Below are 17,381 nucleotides of genomic sequence, written 5' to 3' on the forward strand. Positions count from 1 at the left end.
TCCGCCTAATTTTCTGCCGTCCTCGACTACGCTTCCCTCCTCTCGGCGCCCATTCTGCAACTCTAGTGGTCCAGCAGTTATCTGCCCTACCCAAAACGTGGCCTGCATAGCTCCATTTCTGTTTTTTTTTTTCCTTTTTGTCTTAAGGTCATTCAGAATATCGGCTATCCCTGTTTGCTCTCTTATCCACACCGCTCTCTTCGGGTCTCATAACATTACGTCTAGCACTTTTCGTTCCCCAGCTCTTTGCGCGGTCCCTAACTTGTCCTATGTTAACCTCAAAGTTTCTTCCCCATATGTTAGCGCCAGTAGAATGCAATGATTGTGCACTTTTCTTTTCAATGATAGTGGTACGGTCCCAGTCAGTATGTGGCAATGCCTGCCGTATGCACTCCGACCCATTTTTATTGTTCTGTAAATTTCTTCTTCGTGATCAGGGTACCCTGTAAGTAATTGACCTAGGTGACCATACTCCTTCACAGTCTCTAGAGGCTGACTGGCGATCATGAATTCGTGTCCCCGTGCCAGGCTGTTGAACATTACCTCTGTCTTCTGCATATTAATCTTCAACCTTATACTTTTACACTTTCTCGCTTAACGTCCTCAATATTTTGCAATTCGTTGTCAATTGAAATCTCAGTCTTATACTATATAACTTCCGTCTTGTTTTATTGAGTGGTGTTTTCTTATCTCTAATCATATTTTTTCTGTAATGGTATTATTCTTTAAGATACGTTTTGCGCTTCGAAGAGTTATGTGGCACTTTGGCTCAGGGCTAAGAAGCTCCGCTCTACCCTATTTGGATTAATTATGAAACACAGACACGCTTTACATTGTACGCCGATGAACCGATATGAACGGAATGCACTAAATTTAATAAAAAAGCCAAGTTTTTTCGAATTTTAAGAACAGGAGGACAGATATATTTGGAGTGTAAAACTTTTAGTACTTCTATTGCTGAAAGTTGGCAAACTTTGATAAATATTGCGTGGAACTCCGTTACCTTAGCATTACAAATTGATAACACGCTCCTGTAAACCGTATATATATATAAAAAAACGAGCCAGTATGTTTATTTCGTGTTTTTTTAGAAGACACCAGGGCTGAAAGAAAATCACACTGTATTGGCGGTTTGACTATGCGTTCAGCCCGGCATCTGATTGAGTCACCATAGTGGATGATCGTACTGTTGCTACAAATATGTAGTAATGAAATAATAGAGTCTTGTTCGCAAAACCACTGTGATTTGGTGAACAACTCTCCCGTGTGGGAGCCTAAACGTTAACCTTGCTAAATATCTTGTTTCATTTCTTAATGTTTTGTACCGACCCGACCGGATTCCGTAGCGCTCTCAATTTCGAATGTATAGTAAGTTACACGTTCGCGTTTTTCAAACGTTGTATTTGCTTTTCTGCCCCGACAGCTCTTGACAAAGACGTGCGAAGACCACACTTCGGGTCACATGAAGGTGCTCGAGGCCATGTCATCGGTGCGACTGATCTTCGGGGAGCCGGTCCGCTTCAAGTTCCTCGTGTCCATGCTGCTAGGGGGAGGGAAGATGACGGCCGGATTCGAGGTCAGAGCACGACCCCCGTTTTGTGCCTACAATTATTTTCCTTTTCTTTTTCATACTGCGAAACGGTGTTACGAACTGGGAAATCAAAGTGACAACGTTCTATAACTCTTGCGTTCGTTTGCAAAAGTCGCCTTCCGCGGTTCATCGCCGAAGATCGTGATGTTTCTTCGGTCGCTCCGTCTCCCAAGCATTCCTCTGTACCACGTCTTTGCCGCATCACGCCACGGTATGCAGTGAAAACAGAATGCCGGGTTAGGTTGAAGAAAAAAAAATGAAATTTTACTTTGCTCAGTATAGGTACGAGCAGGAAAACTAATTTGAATGTAACCGTTCATCGGTCCATTCTAGAGTCCTCCTGTGACGTCACGAGCCTTCTGAAGGCTCGTGACGTCAGAGGCGCACTTGTGACGTCACGAGCCTTTAGAAGGCTCCTGACGTCACAGGTGCGCCCCTCTGGAAAGGGGAACTCGCCGGACTGCGCGTAGGAAGACGCGTAAGGGCTCGAGGATGCAGAGAACTCCGGCACGGTGGCCATGTGGCAGCGTGCAGCAGCTCGGGAATAGACGCCGGAGTTTCGACAACGCCAGGCAAACGATGGTTCCGTTGCACAAACTCGAAAGGAAGTGGAAGTTCCTGGCTAACGAAATTTCGGCTAGACGCGTTAGTGCGGAGGAAGATATCTTGGAGATCGTATAAGCTTTTTTTTTTTGCATCTTGGAAAGTTGCGGAAATCTCAAGTATGGACGAGCCAACATATAGCCCGGTAGCCATGATAAATCTCGCGAATTTCAGACTGTCGTTCGCAATAATTGAGTTTAAAAGGGAATGAGCCACAGGACTCTGACATTTTTTCTCTTGATATATTGTGCTAGTGGCAATAGAGGACGACGGCAGAGCGGTACTGCAGGTATGTGCTTGTGCTATAGGTAGGCCAATTCTCTTCATTGCTCGCCGTTTTGTATTAATTTTTACATTTACAAACAGCAACTCCTTTTAGGCATCGTTGAAACTCTTGTGACTTTTGAGATACTCGCAGAGTTCACCGCATGTTGTCCTTTGTAATATCTCTATTTCGCCATAATTATTTGTCCGTCACTACGAAATAATTACCAAAGCGATGTGCCTTGGGACACTCATTTCACGCTTCTTTTTTTTTCACCTATCGTCGAGCAGGAGTTCAGACCACAAACCAGGAACACAATACTTACGTCGTCATAGAAATTTTCTTGTTAAAGCGTGGTACGGAACTATTATAAAAATTCATAACTACTTGGTAAATGAGGATGCCAATAAGTGGAATAATAATAATATTTGGGGTTTTACGTGCCAAAACCACTTTCTGATTATGAGGCACGCCGTAGTGGAGGACTCCGGAAATTTTGACCACCTGAGGTTCTTTAACGTGCACCTAAATCTAAGCACACGGGTATTTTCGCATTTCGCCCCCATCGAAATGCGGCCGCCGTGGCCGGGATTCGATCCCGTGACCTCGTGCTCAGCAGCCCAACACCATAGCCACTGAGCAACCACGGCGGGTAATAAGTGGAAGACGACCTGTAGGCTCAGGCGTCTTTGTGTCTCGATTTATTGCGCTTGCCGGATATCAAGTTTGACGAGCATGGTATGAGCTCGCGGTGACCTCTGGCTGTTACAAGTGTCAGCGTGGCCCTTCTTAGCGCAGGCGGAGAATCATTGCGAAGACGACATTGCTATTGTAGTTCTGCTCAATGTTATGTTTAGCACTCTAGCAGGGAATCGCTGTATAGTAGGGACGGTGGTTTCGTAGCACTCTCGAATGTGTGTCTGTGTTCTCCGCAAACCACAGCTGAAGGGCTGCGCAGGCCGGTTCTCGGGATGCGATCCTCTAATCACGCGTTCTACTCTTCGTTCTCTTTTCTTTTTTCTTCCATCATCATCTCCCGGCCGGCGAGCAGTTCTCTGCGTTGTACTTCTTCAACATCCTGCTGTCGAACAGCAAGACACCGTCCGAGCGAGTACGCCTGCAGAGCGAACTCGAAGAGGCCGGCTTCGACGTCAGCGTCCTCGAAAAGGTAAGCGTGCCAGTTGCTATGGTTGAAAGACACTGACAGAAAGACAGTGTCTTTCAACCCCGAATAGTTTTTTTTTTTCTCACTCTCTTTCAGTCGTTTTCACGGGGTTCAGAATCTCGCAACCGATGCAAAGGTGCCGATGCAAAAGGCTCTTGCTCTCGCGCTTTCGCGCGAGAGCTTTCGTGCTTTCGAAGGTTTAAATACCGAGGTGCAGACCTCGGGACAAGACGCCGTCCTCTTCTCCCGCCACCCTCTCCACCTGCGGAGGCCGCGGGAGAGGAGGATGGGAGTCATCCCCTCGGACCCTCGCGATGCTGGAGACAACACGCGTATGACAAGTCGAGTTACGTATATGCCTACCGCCAGAGATGCGCCGGTTACCGGCTACCTTCTCTGCGAAATCTCGCAATAAAGAAATGGAATCGCCGCCTAAACGTCCTCCCTGCAACAGAGATACGTCTTCAAGCGCATCATTCCTTTAATAACGAGGCTAGGGTGTACGCGAAATTCCGCAAGCAGGCTTCCCCACAGAGCTATCTCGGCCTAATCGCGGTGGCGGACCTCGGGTTGTCGGTCAACATGGTATGCTGCCGACGCCATTCTTGCTTCCTTCACCCCCCCCCCCCCCCCCGCACCATCCTAGCTTTGGAAATGCGTGTCCCAGGTATACCCACGATCCTTGCTGGAAAGGCGGCCATATTGGTTGGGGCGTGTTAGCTATGTGGGAAAGCCAGCCTACTTGCGGAATTTGACATATCGCCCATCGGCTGTTCGCTTGCACTCACCCCAATAGTTCGATGATTTCTGCGCCTTCATTGTGTGTGTGTTTGTTTCCTCTCTTTTTTTTCACCGATGGAAGGTAACACTTCGTAACGAGTCCGTTTGTCGACCTTTCGTACAGAAAGGTCAAGCTTACCGAATTTCATAAAGGGAAAATCCGACATCCACCCGTATGCAGCGGTGGCTACAAAGGAAACCCATACGGGTTCCTCGAAAGAAAAGCCTCGCAGTTGAGGAAAAATTCGTCCTGGTCCGGGACTCGAACCCGGGACCACCGCCTTTCCGGGGCAGCCGCTCTACCATCTGCGCTAACCAGGCGGCTAGCAGATGGCAGGGCGAAGTCGAATCTGTCGACAAATCGAAGCAAAGGCAAGAGTTTGACGTAATAGTTCTGCGGAAACGCGCAAGGTGGAGACAAGTAATTAATAAAGGAAAAATCAGACATCCACCCGTATGTAGCAATTGCCACAAAGGAAAGCCATACGGGTTCCTCGAAAGAATTTCGCAGCACATCCGCTATAGCATTTCCAGTAGTGTTCAACTGTTCGCTGGCATTCACCACTAATCGTCCGTGATTTCCGCACATCCTTCTTTCTTTTTTAACACCCGCACGGAAGGTACACTCTTCATAGCATTTCCAGTAGTGTCCGGCTATACGCTGACATTCACCACTAATCGTCCGTGATCTCCGCACATCCTTCTTTCTTTTTTAACACCCGCACGGAAGGTATACTCGTCATAACGAGTCCGTCTGTCTCGACCTTTCGTGCAGAACCTCCAGGAGAAGGGCGTCCCTTCGACGGACGGCGTGTGGGAGGAGATAGGCCGCTGGAAGCGCAACTACCTCGACGTCGGCACGGCACTCAACGAGCACAAACGGGTGGGCAACGAGAACGGAAAGCTGCGCACGGAGGTGAGCCTATAGCTGTGCCTTCGGCCCCCACTTTCACATTCGCAGTAGACCGAATCTCAGACCGCAAAGGGCCCAAGGAAGTCTTGCCTCAGCTTCGGAAGTCTCTTTGTGGTGTTATTCATGAAAGGGCTCATCATGCAACCGCGAGAGTGAGTGCGGGAGTCAAAAGTCGTCAAGTGTGCCGATACACCCGAAGATCGTTCACGATGGTTCGTGGACAAAAATACATGTTTTATGAGAGTCACTTTGGTAGTATCTGCATGAAAGGCACCTCCAGGCTCGTATTTAATTTCGTTCTGACATTATGCTGTGGTGAAACCCAGGTGACTAAAAATGAACGGTGTAAGAAATAAAGAAAGAAAGAAACGTGAATATACTATCTGCTCCTTGTTCTTCAACTCCTTTGCAAAACCCCCTCAGTGAACGTTCAAGTAAGAATCTGTTACGTATCTCAATGAATGAATTATTGAAGCCTTGGTTTTGTTATAGCTCCCTAGGTCTCACGCGACAAAGTGGGTGCGGGAGTGATGTACTGAAAACGTTGTTAACGCATAAGGATGCGGGAAATAAATATATAAATAAATAAACAAATCAGTAAATTGCTAGAGCCACCTTGGGTTATGGAGGAGTGTGTAGAACTCGGGAGCTTCTTTTTTAACATCCTTAAAGCCTTAAGCTTCTGTACTGCGTATTCTTGTTCTGTCTGGCGTTAGCAGACCTGTGCTTCTATGTATATTACCGCATCATACTTGTGTCGGTAGCACGATTCACTACGTCCATTACCCATCCCAAGTGTAATTTTATGAGAAATAGCTTTTGATGGGGGCTTTCTCCAATGCGGTTTATTAACCTACCATATACTTCTGTCATTGCATGTCTGCACACGTTTGAGTGAACTTCTCTTACGTGAAAAGCAGTCGCCGGCGACGGGTGAAGGTTCTCGCACCTTCCATATATTCACTTGTGTTAAATAAATAATTTTCATTGATAAAAGAGACTAAAAAAAAACCTGGTGTCTGCGAGATTGCAAAGTTCGATTCCGGCCCGCAGTCCCTTCTCTTCCACCAAACAATTGTCGACATTGTACAGTTCGAAAGAAATTCATCTGAAAGTCGGCAATACGGGATCGTGGGATCTTTATCTATCACTTCAGGTGGAACTTCTCAGGCGTGCTCTCAGAAAGTTGGAAGAAGACAAGATGAACCTGATCCAAAATGAGCGAGAGGTACGTATACTGTTAAGCTTGTGATTAAGAAACAATCTCTAAACTTTTAGTTTCACAATATTCTTCTAGCGTAGCTAAATTCTGTTCGTGGCGCTCAATTATACGGGGTGATCATTTTGAAGTTCGATGCCATCTTTAAATATCCCCTGTTAAAGGTGCCAGGATTCTAGTCCTTGAGCGCGGTTGTTCAGAGAGGCGTACATTACTTGCAGGATGATTCGAAGTACATATTCAACTGATTAACAAACATTCGATAATTAACTGCCTAATTAATTACATTGTGACACATATTGCAATTTACTTATTGTAGCCGGCGAGATTGTCAGGCATGTCTACTTGGAATGAATTTCCAGAATGACGCCAGTTTGGAGATGTGCGCCATCAAACTCGCCATAAAGATGCACTGGTGGTGCACTTATTTTTTTAACAAATTGCTCTTGTTCTTTTATGCATTGAAGCGAAAAAGTAACTGGAACGCCCATGTATTTCGTTTCACAATTAAAAAACTAATACCTCCATACTGGTGCCATCCTGGGAGTGCAAGTGGTCTTGCAAGCTAACAGACTACAATTCGTAGATTGCAATATATGCCGTAAGGTAATTAAGAAGTTGATTAGTCAATGGTAGCTAATTAGTTAAGTATGTGCTCTGAATAATCCAGCTCAAGGACTAGAATGATGGTATCAGGCGATATTTAAAAATTACTTAAAACTTCAAAATGACCACCCTGCATTGTACATACATACATACATACATACATACATACATACATACATACATACATACATACATACATACAGATTTCGTCATATTTCAACATACACTCACACCTATAAATTTCTTCACATTTGAACTGAAAGCGGATTAGAGCCTTCTTATTTTGCTCACTTTGCGCAGGTTTCTAGCGATTTCGGTTTGAGGTGCCTTTAATGTGCTAGTTTAATGTATCTTCCTCCCTAAACATTCGATGTTTGCTTCTTGTACCCGGTATTTGCTTTGTACTCGGAAGCAAAGTTAAGCCTCTGCAAATGTGTTTTCATTGCCTGGTTTAACTGAGACAGAAAGTGTACCTACACATATATGTCCACATGGGTGCACATACATACGCATGCATGCGCGACTTGCATGTGTACGCACAGTCCAGAGCAAAAGTCTAGAGACGATGGCATCAGCAAAAAAAACAACAAAGATTTCTTTTAGCGTAGCCGCGGCAAAGTGAAATTGTTTTAATGAATGACGCTGGTCGGACAGGCCCGCGTAAGCTGTACCACTAGATTTAAGCTTTTATCCGCAGGTTGTGAAAAAAAATAATGGCACCACTGGTCCCAAACTTTTGTTCTCGACTGTGCGTATAGCACAAGCCAAAGAACGCAATTGCGAGAACTTAATTCGCAACTTCATTTGGGCCTGCTTTTACTGAGCAAGTACAGAAAGCAGAAAACGATGTATTAGCTAAAACGTTGCGCTCGCGTCAAAAATGCACAGTCAGTGCAACTGCTGTCAGAATTTTGATAAGCGCTGTGTTTATCCACATCTTGTTTTTACCACTGTCATCGTATACTATACCGGAACCCAGTGCAAGTAATCAGTCCCGTGTAATGCCCAAATTAATGTGTGCGGTTAGGTTGTGTTGTGTTTGTGCATTCATAAACACAAAAACAGAGGAACATGGGAAGGGTTCCCAGCATAATGTTTCTGCAATATGACTGTCATCATTGTAAAGATGATGCAGGTACTTTGTTGTACTTTCAACAAAATGTTTCTTTTTAAACGCAATAACGTCAACACAACTTAAATTACTTTTGTAACGGAGCAGAGCAGTCGAGTCTGTTGTCCGCAATTCGCCACAAGATAATATAACCAAGGGTACACTGTCAATACCTTCCGCAGCTCAAGGAGAAGTGCGAAGACCTCAAGCAAGAAGTGCTGACTCTCAAGAAAGTGATCGAGGAACCAAAGGTAGGCACGTTTTCTGTTCACGTTTTCTGCACCCGTTCACCCACAGTTCAAGGTGTGGGCGACGAGTACAGAGGCAAGCCGTACTCTATGCACCAAATGATGACAAGAGAAGACTTCATTTGTGTTGAAGCGGCCGTTCCTATAAACGTGTTAAGCCAGGACCACGCTCAGTGCTTCGCATTTGTTTACAACGCCTGTTTCAGTGACTACTCTCTCCGATTATTCAAACAAAAAATTGGCTGTGGTTTAGCTCTAGTTAAACCTAGTCGAGTAGCGATATCTACAGACCCCCGGCTGCGCTTAGGCTTCGCTTGTAGTTAGACATGTTGTTGTTAAACTGTGGCGCTGGCCGAAAAGCTTCTCTGCGTTGACGACGAAGTACTCGATAGACAGAGGTGCCAGGAACATCAGCACACACACGTGCTGTAAGGGTAGCCGTACTACGTGTCGGTTTCACGTTCCATTCTGGCCTATGCCCATGACCAAGATACTCACACCGCTCGCCATCTTCTGTACTCCCGGTTATCACAGCTGTGGAGGACATCATGCAGAGGGCGCAGCCAGCGTCCCAACGGCTAAAGCCCCTTAAACTTTGTAAAGTAGGCCCCCCCTTTGAAGAGTGCCGCCTCCTCGCCCGCCCGCTCTGGCTGACGCCGCGTCGCTATTGGCCTAAGAGCATCACGTGCGCCCTCGCGCCGTGCTTCAGCGCCACTTTTGCTCGAGAGCGTCTACGAAGTGGCGAGGAGCGCATGTTGGCGCCGTCGCTACGCTCGAGCAATGTAGGCGGCGCCGCGGTCGAGGAGGGAGCGTGAAAGAGAGGAGGAGTGAAGGAGGAGGGTGTCGCTACTTTACGAAGAGTGATGTCTGAAGTGAAGGCGCTAAAATGACGGAGGACAAAGAAGAAACACACACAGGCGCCCTGTGTGTGTGTTTCTTCTTCGTCCTCCGTCATTTTAGCGCCTTCACTTCAGAAATCATGCTTAACCAACACGCCCAACTATCCATCCTAACGTCGTTTACGAAGAGGTTTTACCGACGGCAGGAGCGGTGGCCGCGCGGCGACCGCGACGAGCCGAGTTGCCGGAGAATCGAGGGCCGTGGTGTGACGTCACAGTGCGGCCATGGCTCAAGGTGCGGCGACGGCGAAGAGGAGAAAACCTGGCGTAATGTAGCTGTCGCTACGAAACTTCGCAGACATGTGCCAGTCCGACGAACGTGCACTAAAGGCAGCGAAACTCCACTGACCACGCGTGATTGAACCGCAGGAGCGAAAGAAAGAAAAAAGAAAAATGCGCCGAGTATCGCAACCGGTGTAGCGCGCGCCACCTTGCGTTCGAAACTCGCGTGCCCAAAATCGAAACCGGAAGGAGTTAATGCCATCCGCTTGGTGCGCTACAGTCGATTCGGCCGTTGGGCTCCATGGGAGTGTCCGCTCTTGTTCAATGTCTCTCTCTACACTCTAAAAACAGTTGCGCTCTTTGGGGTGTATATTTGCCACACAGCAATAATCGTCATCTGTCCTGTCCGCATATCCTTTCTTTAACGCGGCGAGCCCGGTACTTTCCAGTAACGAACGGCATGCGCGTTATCAGCATGGCATAGCATTCCCGACAGGAAAGTGACTAGCGCAGCGTTTTCAAGAAAGGAAATGCGGGCAAGACAGATGACGATTATCGTTGCGTGGCAACATACACTCCAAAGGGTGTAAAATTTTCTTACACTCTTAAAATGGTTGCACCCTTTCGGGTGTATATTTGTCCCGCAACAATAATCGTCATCTGGCTTGCTTGCGTTTCCTTTCCTGAAAAGTCGGCGCTCGCTACTTTCCTCTCGAGAATGATGCGTCACGCTGATAACGCGCATGCCGTTCGTGACTGGGAAGTGCCGGGCTCGCAGCGTTAAAGGAAGGAAACGCGGGCAAGACAGATGACGATTATTGTTGTGGGACAAGATACGCCCCAAAGAGTGTGAATTTTTCTAAGAGTGTGGAGTGTATACACTCTTAGGCAAAATTACACCCTTTTGCCACACAACGATAATCGTCATCTGTCTTGTCCGCATTTCCTTTCTTTAACACGGCGAGCCCGGTACTTTCCAGTAACGAACGGCATGCGCGTTATCAGCATGGCATAGCATTCCCGACAGGAAAGTAGCGGGCGCGGCGTTTTCAAGAAAGGAAACGCAAGCAAGCCAGATGATGATTACCGTTGTGTGGCGGAGATACACCCCAGTGGGTGTAACTTTGCCTAACTGTGCTATTTCATGCGTAGAAATGTATTGCAAGAAACGCCCATCAGGAGGTGCTGCGGACGGGCACTCCTAAGCAGCCTCCGCTCAGGCTCAAGCTAACTGCGAGCCTTGTCTTAAAATATTTGCCTGCTATCACTGCAACGTGCAGCGTACATTCGTTACGTGAACCCCTTTTCGGCGACTGCGTACGTCTATTTAATTAGCATGTTAAACGCAAGAAAAAGTTAGTCTCAACACCGCATTGCAGACGCTGCGATTATTAGACGCTAGGCGGGAGACGAAACGCCGAAGACGACGGGGAGCACGGCGTTGTGAACCGAAGCAGTCTTGGTTTGATTGGCTCATTAAACGTGCGTCTCTGTGCGTGCGGTTTTCGAGGTATGAATACTGTCATGAAAGAGCAGCATGTTATACGAGGAGCTAATTTTGTTGGCAAGTAGTTATAGACAGAAATAAACAGTTATAGCCAGAAATAAAACGAATGGGCACCTGCCTGTCCACTGCTTGGCGTGCACGTGCAAGCCGATCATGAAGGAAGTAAAGATTTTGTGCCGCTGCCGTGATAGCCGAGCCAGAGAGCTACTAGAGGCGTACCATGCATATTAGAGAGAAGGGACAACAATGGGTCAGTGACACCTCAGTTTATTTACACAACAGTGCGATGAGGTTTATTGACGAGCGTAGGTAGGTCGCGTTTTGCTTATACAAGGTTTTACTTTTCTTTTATCTTGCCTTTTTACGCGCACGCGCAGTGGTGTATGTCGGGGGTGTGCTTATATGTAGTCGTTGTGGAATAAACATTAGTTGCAAGTCTGCGCCTGGCCATGTCCCATGCTGTCTTTGTGGTCCGTTTGTTCGCGCAGTTAAACAATGTTCCTGTCCTTCCTCTCTCTCTCTCTCTGAAAGGGGTCAAGGAACAATAACTCATGATGATGATGAACCCGCCGTGGTTGCTCAGTGGCTATGGTGTTGGGCTGCTGAGCACGAGGTCGCGGGATCGAATCCCGCCCACGGCGGCCGTATGTCGATGGGGGCGAAATGCGAAAACACCCGTGTGCTTAGATTTAGGTGCACTTTAAAGAATTCCAGGTGGTCGAAATTTCCGGAGTCCTCCCTCCACTAGGCGTGCCTCATAATCAGAAAGTGGTTTTGGCACGGAAAACCCCATAATTTAATTTTTTAAACTGATGATGATCAACAACTTCGCTACAAAAAAAAAATGAGGCACGTGTACATCGCGTCTCGGATTGCTCTCTTTTTGCCGTTTCAATGCTCGAACTTCTCTCGTCTCTCTGCGACTCGCAGACGTCTTCCAAGACCTCGGACACGGAGGACAGCGACCAGAGTGACGCGCAGGCCACGGACTCGGGCCGCTCCAGCTTCCTGGAGTACTCGACCGAGACGGAGCAGCCGGCCGGAGAGGAGGTGCTCATCGACGTGCCCACCATACGGCCGCCCGACGGCTTCCAGTCGGACTCGGACGACATGGTCCTGGCCGAGAAGAGGGCGCTCGCCTCGCTCAAGGTATGTGTGGACATGTGACGCAATAGCCCTGCGGAAACCCGCAAGGTGGAGGGGAGTAATTGATAAAGGGAAAATCGGACATCCACCCGTTCGTAGCAGTTGCTACAAAGGAAACCCTTGCGGGTCCCTCGAAAGAAAATGCCTCGCAGCTGAAGAAAAATTCATCTCGGACCAGGACGATGTTTTCAACTGTGCAACGAAACAGAGCATAATAGAACGAAGCCTCAATGGAGTGATCACATGGGTTCGTAGCGACCGACTGCGTGTATGCGCGCATGTCCGCGCGCAATGTTTCGCTTTCGCTGCGAGCACGTTTTCCAACCGTGCCGTGAGCTTCAACCCTTAGCATATGAGCATTTGACCGTACACAAGCAACCAATGTTGCCTTGACGCTATCGTCCTGGACGCTATCAACCAATGTTGCCTGGACTATTGCCTGAACGCTGGAGCTGTTCAAAAATAATTTCGTTATAAGTCAAGAAAGGGGCTAACAGATGGAATAGCTCACTGTGGTATAAAGTTTGTAAACAGGGATAAGGTGCCTCAGAAAGGCTGGCCAACGTTTCGATAGAAGGACCTATCTTCGTTAAAGGCAGCCTCGCCATCCTCGGCATGTCAGGGACTTCGACGCCTACGCCAACTTTTGATACGCTTTCGAGACGATCAAATCTTCTTCTTCTACTTCTTCATCTAAATTCTTGGACGTTTTAATAGCATTTCTCAAGTTTCATTGCACTGTATGTTTATCGGTCTTCTCAGCGAGCAACTTCCTGCTGCTTATTTTTCTTAATCCAGTTCATTCAGTGTTTGGTGCTAACACAAACCTGAGCATATGTCATGCCCTTTTCTAAAGTTCTTCTTACCGTTCCCTTTCCATTGTAGTATATTTGCCAGTATCTAGCATCAACAATTTCGTAGATCAAAGCTTCATAGCATTATCCGGGGCAGCTCGCCCGGGCGAGCGTCTTTCAGTGAGGGCTTACTCACTGAACATCGCAGTCCCGACACCGTAGCAGAAATATTCCTCGCGGAAGTGCTTGCTTGTAGCCGATGGCTGCTTGTCGGTTCTAAGTTTCACGATCCAAGATTCACGCGGCTCGCTATCCTGCGGGCTTGGTCGCGTACGTCCGGCACTGCGACACTGATCATTAGCCTAACCACGCAGGGCGCCTTCAAAGGCAGCCACTATCTATTATAGTGCTTTGAAGTGTGGCCAAGCAGACACCCGAAGCGGGTAAACCTCCACACTTGATCAGAACTGCAGCGCAGGTGGAGCTTCAAACTTTCTGTTTTCGGCTTGCTTTTCCGCTTTCGAAGCAACCGACGGGGCCGCTGTGTCCACGTGATCCCTCATAACACGTCATGCCGATGGTGGCGCCAGCTTTTCTAGTGGTGGAGCTCGCCCCCCCATACTATCGGCGCTCCTAGTGTCACTGGCTTACACTGTTGCCATCGCGTTAAGCAGTTCTTGCCATGAAGCAACAAGGAATCGCCGCGGACAATGTGGTAAGATGAGACGCAGATGAGACATACTTAAAATATTTCCCCAGTGTGCTCGTTCTGGAGAGGAAACTTACGGTTATCGTAAAGAGAGTGGGGATGGAGATGGCAAACGATATTGCATCAAAGTTAACTTAACGAAGCCATTGAACTGGATGATTTTTCAGTCTGTATTATACGCTCTCGTCGGGCTTGTCTACAACTCCTTAATCAACCAACCAAAGAAAGCAAAAAATGTATCTTTCTTGTTTTGTTGTTGTTCCCAGATCTCAAGCACACCGAAGGCAATCGAAACCAAGAACGCCTCGGCGGTGCTTCCCAGCATCGCGAGCAGTAACCACAGCGGCGGCAGCAAGGCCACCGCCGCCAACGGCGCCGCTCGCGACAGCGACGGCAGCTCCGACAAGGACGACGTCATCGACTGGAACTACCCGGCGCTCCCGGAGCCCAAGCTCTTCCGCAAGAACAGCCGCTCGGCGTCCCGCTGCGACGCCGCCGGCGACGAGAAGCCCCGCGTCGTCGGCGTACACCGCTTCGTCGATTCCGCCACGGCCAGGCGTCGGAGCAAGTCGGAAGACCGGCGGAAGCTGCAGCAGCAGCAGCACCACGAGTCCACCCACGAGATCATCAGCAACGGCATCCTGCTCGACAGATCGAACGAACCGGCGTCGCTGGCCACCGTGTTCCGGAAGCAGCAGAACCTGTCGGCGTCCTCGTCCGTGCTGAATCGGGCGGACCCGGCGGCTTCCGGTGACGTCGCCAAGGGGTCCGCGTCGACGCCGCTGGAGAAGCACGGTTCCAGGCTAACGGCGTCGTCGTCCAACTCCACGCCGAAGAACGGCTCCGGCAAGACTTCGCTGGACGGCTCGAAGACCTTACCCGGCAGCACCGTTAGCAACGGCAGCAAGCCAGGCCTAACTGCGAGCTTCCCCAAGAGTTCTCGGCTTTCCACGCTGGCGAGTGCGCGTCGCAGCGGTTCCGAAGACCTGCTGAAGAGTCAGGAAGGCACGTCCGTGGACGAGGGTCCTTTCCCGGCAGGCATTGCGGCGTACAAGGCCAACTTCATACTGCGCGGTCACGGCAACTGCGGTCTGTACTCGGGTGCGACGTTGCCCAAGGTCGCGACGGCGGGAAGTGACGTCGTGAAGGTGTCTTCTACGTCACCGCCGGTGTCGTGCGCCGTCGCGAGAGACTCCGTCAGCACGGAAGTGCATCGCGAGATTGCGGACGCTGTGCGACAAATCGGGGGTTGGTTGTAGTCGGGCGATTTTTTTTTTCCGTTTTTGGTCGTCGTGTTTGCTCGTCGTTTACAGCCTCTGTGACGTCAGTTGAAGTATAAGATGTCGCATTTCGCTGCTGCCTGTCCAGCGCGTCAGAAGTGTCTTGCGCTTTTTGGCGTACCTCAATGTTTTTGCATACCTAGAGTGCGCTGCCGCGCGTCTGGCTGAAAGAACGCCAGAGAAGGTTGCAATCGCCTACGGACATGTAGGTGGTCCTGGTCTGGGCTGTCATTGATACAGAGCAAAAGGCGCATCCTTTTCTTTAAAAATCTGCTTCACGCTAGCGACGTCTGATAACATCCACTACAGGCTTAAAGACAAAGATAAAGCTTTTTTTTCCTGCTTTCTTGTCTTCATATGACGCTACAGATTGTCACACTTTTGCCGCAGACGGATGCTGACAATTACCTCCCACCCAAAGTTTATATAAAGGTAGCGTTCGCATTCACCTGGGCAGATAGATAGTTCTGTACTTCTACGTAACTAAGCAAAGCAGTGAAATCATCACCATGCATGCCATGCAGTGTTGTAATCATTGAAAGACCGGCTCTTACTGTATGAGCTGCTGTTGACTGGAAGGCTGTGCACGTAAAACACGCCGCTGACGTGACAGCTTTTCAAAATATACCGGTGACAGTTTTTTTTTAATAAGTTGTAAATAACTCCCAACACTTCAGCCCTCACGTTTTATCCTTTATCGTCGCGTTCTTGGCTTAATAATTTAAATGAAATCTAAGTTGTTTTGCTTTTGCATAGTATCACCTCATTTTTGTTGACCACTCATCGCCGACACGCCTTGTGAAAACACCGATTTAGGCGTGTATCTGTACCTTCCGATTCCGCCTCCCCCCCTTTTTTTCGCGTGTAGAAGAGAATCTTCAGAAAAAGGTGTTGGAAATGGTGTCAGCTTGCCGCAGGGCCGTTCTCCCGGTGTGGAGGTTGTGCAGGTATTTATCTCTGAACGACGTTCCGACTGCTTAGACGATCGCGCGGTGTTCGCGATGCTGATGCCTTACACGTGTTGGCCATCGTGTCACGATGCGTGGTCATTCTCGTGCTGAATGATGTTTATGTTCGCTCTTTGTTTTACTTTCATCCCCCTATCTCGTTGCACGTCGTATGTTTGTCTATTCTTTTTTTCTTTCTTCTGTCGTCGCAAAATGAGAAGTTTTATTGTCTGGGAGATGAGACCGGGATCATTGTACAGCGACTGTGTCACAAGCGTGCATTGACAGTGCTGGTGGTTTACGCAGGTCATTTGCAAATAAAGTCAACGAATCATCAATGTTTTGTCTGTCTTAAACCGAGGAGCTTTCGTTGAGTGATCTGCTTTCGCGTCTCAGTCGTTTAATGCGAGGCTGGCGCCGTGTTATGCCCTCCTCTCAAAGATTGAAACGTTGGTATTTGGACACGAGTACGCCTCCATCGTTTACATGGATGCAGTGCTTCGATGGCACATCCTTGGTCAAGTTTAGTACACACGCTGACCTGGAGCAAACGTTTATTTTTTTGTTCCACCGTAATTTCTCCGCGCTGACCTGGAACAAACGTTGATTTCCTTTTTTTGTGTGCCACCGTGGTTTCTCCACGCTGATCTGGAGCAAACGTTGATTTCTTTTTTTTGTGCCACCGTGGTTTCTACATGCTGACCTGGAGCAAACGTTGATTTTTTTTTTTTTTGCCACCGTGGTTTTTCCATGCTGCCCTAGAGCAAACGTTGATTTTTTTGTGCCAACGAGGTTTCTCCGCGCTGACCTGGAGCAAACGTTGATTTCTTTTTTTGTGCCACCGTTGTTTCTCCATGCTGCTCTGGAGCAAGTAAACATTGATTTTTTTGTGCCAACGTGGTTTCTCCGCCCTGACCTGGAGCAAACGTTGATTTCACTTTTTTGTGCCACCGTGGTTTCTTCATGCTGACCTGGAGCAAACGTTGATTTCTCTTTTTTGTGCCACCGTAGTTTCTCCGCGCTGACCTGGAGCAAACGTTGATTTCTTTGTTTTTTTGTGCCACCGTGGTTTCTACACGCTGACCTGGAACGAACGTTGATTTCTTTCTTTTTGTACCCCCGTGGTTTGTACACGCGGACTTGGAGCAAATGTTGATTTATTTCTCTTGTTATTGTGCCACCGTGGTGGTATCTCCATCACGAGAGTGCAGTTAGACCAGCCTATGGCATATGGCGGAATCCTACGCGTTCAGGAAGACATTAGTTGCACGATAAGCCCCAATGTTCGGTTACCTAATAGACAAAAACTTCCTCTAACTTTCTGTTTATTCACTGTAGGACGCATGTTGAAATTTCGAAATTGAAGCCTAGAAGTA

The 17,381-nt window shown here is 48.3% G+C and overlaps 1 protein-coding gene across 6 annotated transcripts in view; it reads left to right on the forward strand.

The window, feature by feature from the left end:
* Positions 1-16,343, forward strand: part of mwh (multiple wing hairs) — a 349,065-nt gene extending 332,722 nt beyond the window's left edge. For all 6 annotated transcript variants that reach the window (XM_070523973.1, XM_070523975.1, XM_070523974.1 and 3 more), the window contains 7 exons: positions 1,424-1,576; positions 3,511-3,627; positions 5,180-5,320; positions 6,474-6,545; positions 8,436-8,504; positions 12,060-12,278; positions 14,045-16,343. In XM_070523973.1, the coding sequence (XP_070380074.1) occupies positions 1,424-1,576; positions 3,511-3,627; positions 5,180-5,320; positions 6,474-6,545; positions 8,436-8,504; positions 12,060-12,278; positions 14,045-15,037 (1,764 nt within the window). In that variant the 3' untranslated portion in view covers positions 15,038-16,343. The remainder of the gene's footprint in view (positions 1-1,423; positions 1,577-3,510; positions 3,628-5,179; positions 5,321-6,473; positions 6,546-8,435; positions 8,505-12,059; positions 12,279-14,044) is intronic.
* Positions 16,344-17,381: the final 1,038 nt, after the last annotated feature.

The sequence above is a fragment of the Dermacentor albipictus genome, chromosome 8 (assembly GCF_038994185.2).
Source record: "Dermacentor albipictus isolate Rhodes 1998 colony chromosome 8, USDA_Dalb.pri_finalv2, whole genome shotgun sequence".
Taxonomy (NCBI): Eukaryota; Metazoa; Arthropoda; class Arachnida; order Ixodida; family Ixodidae; genus Dermacentor; species Dermacentor albipictus.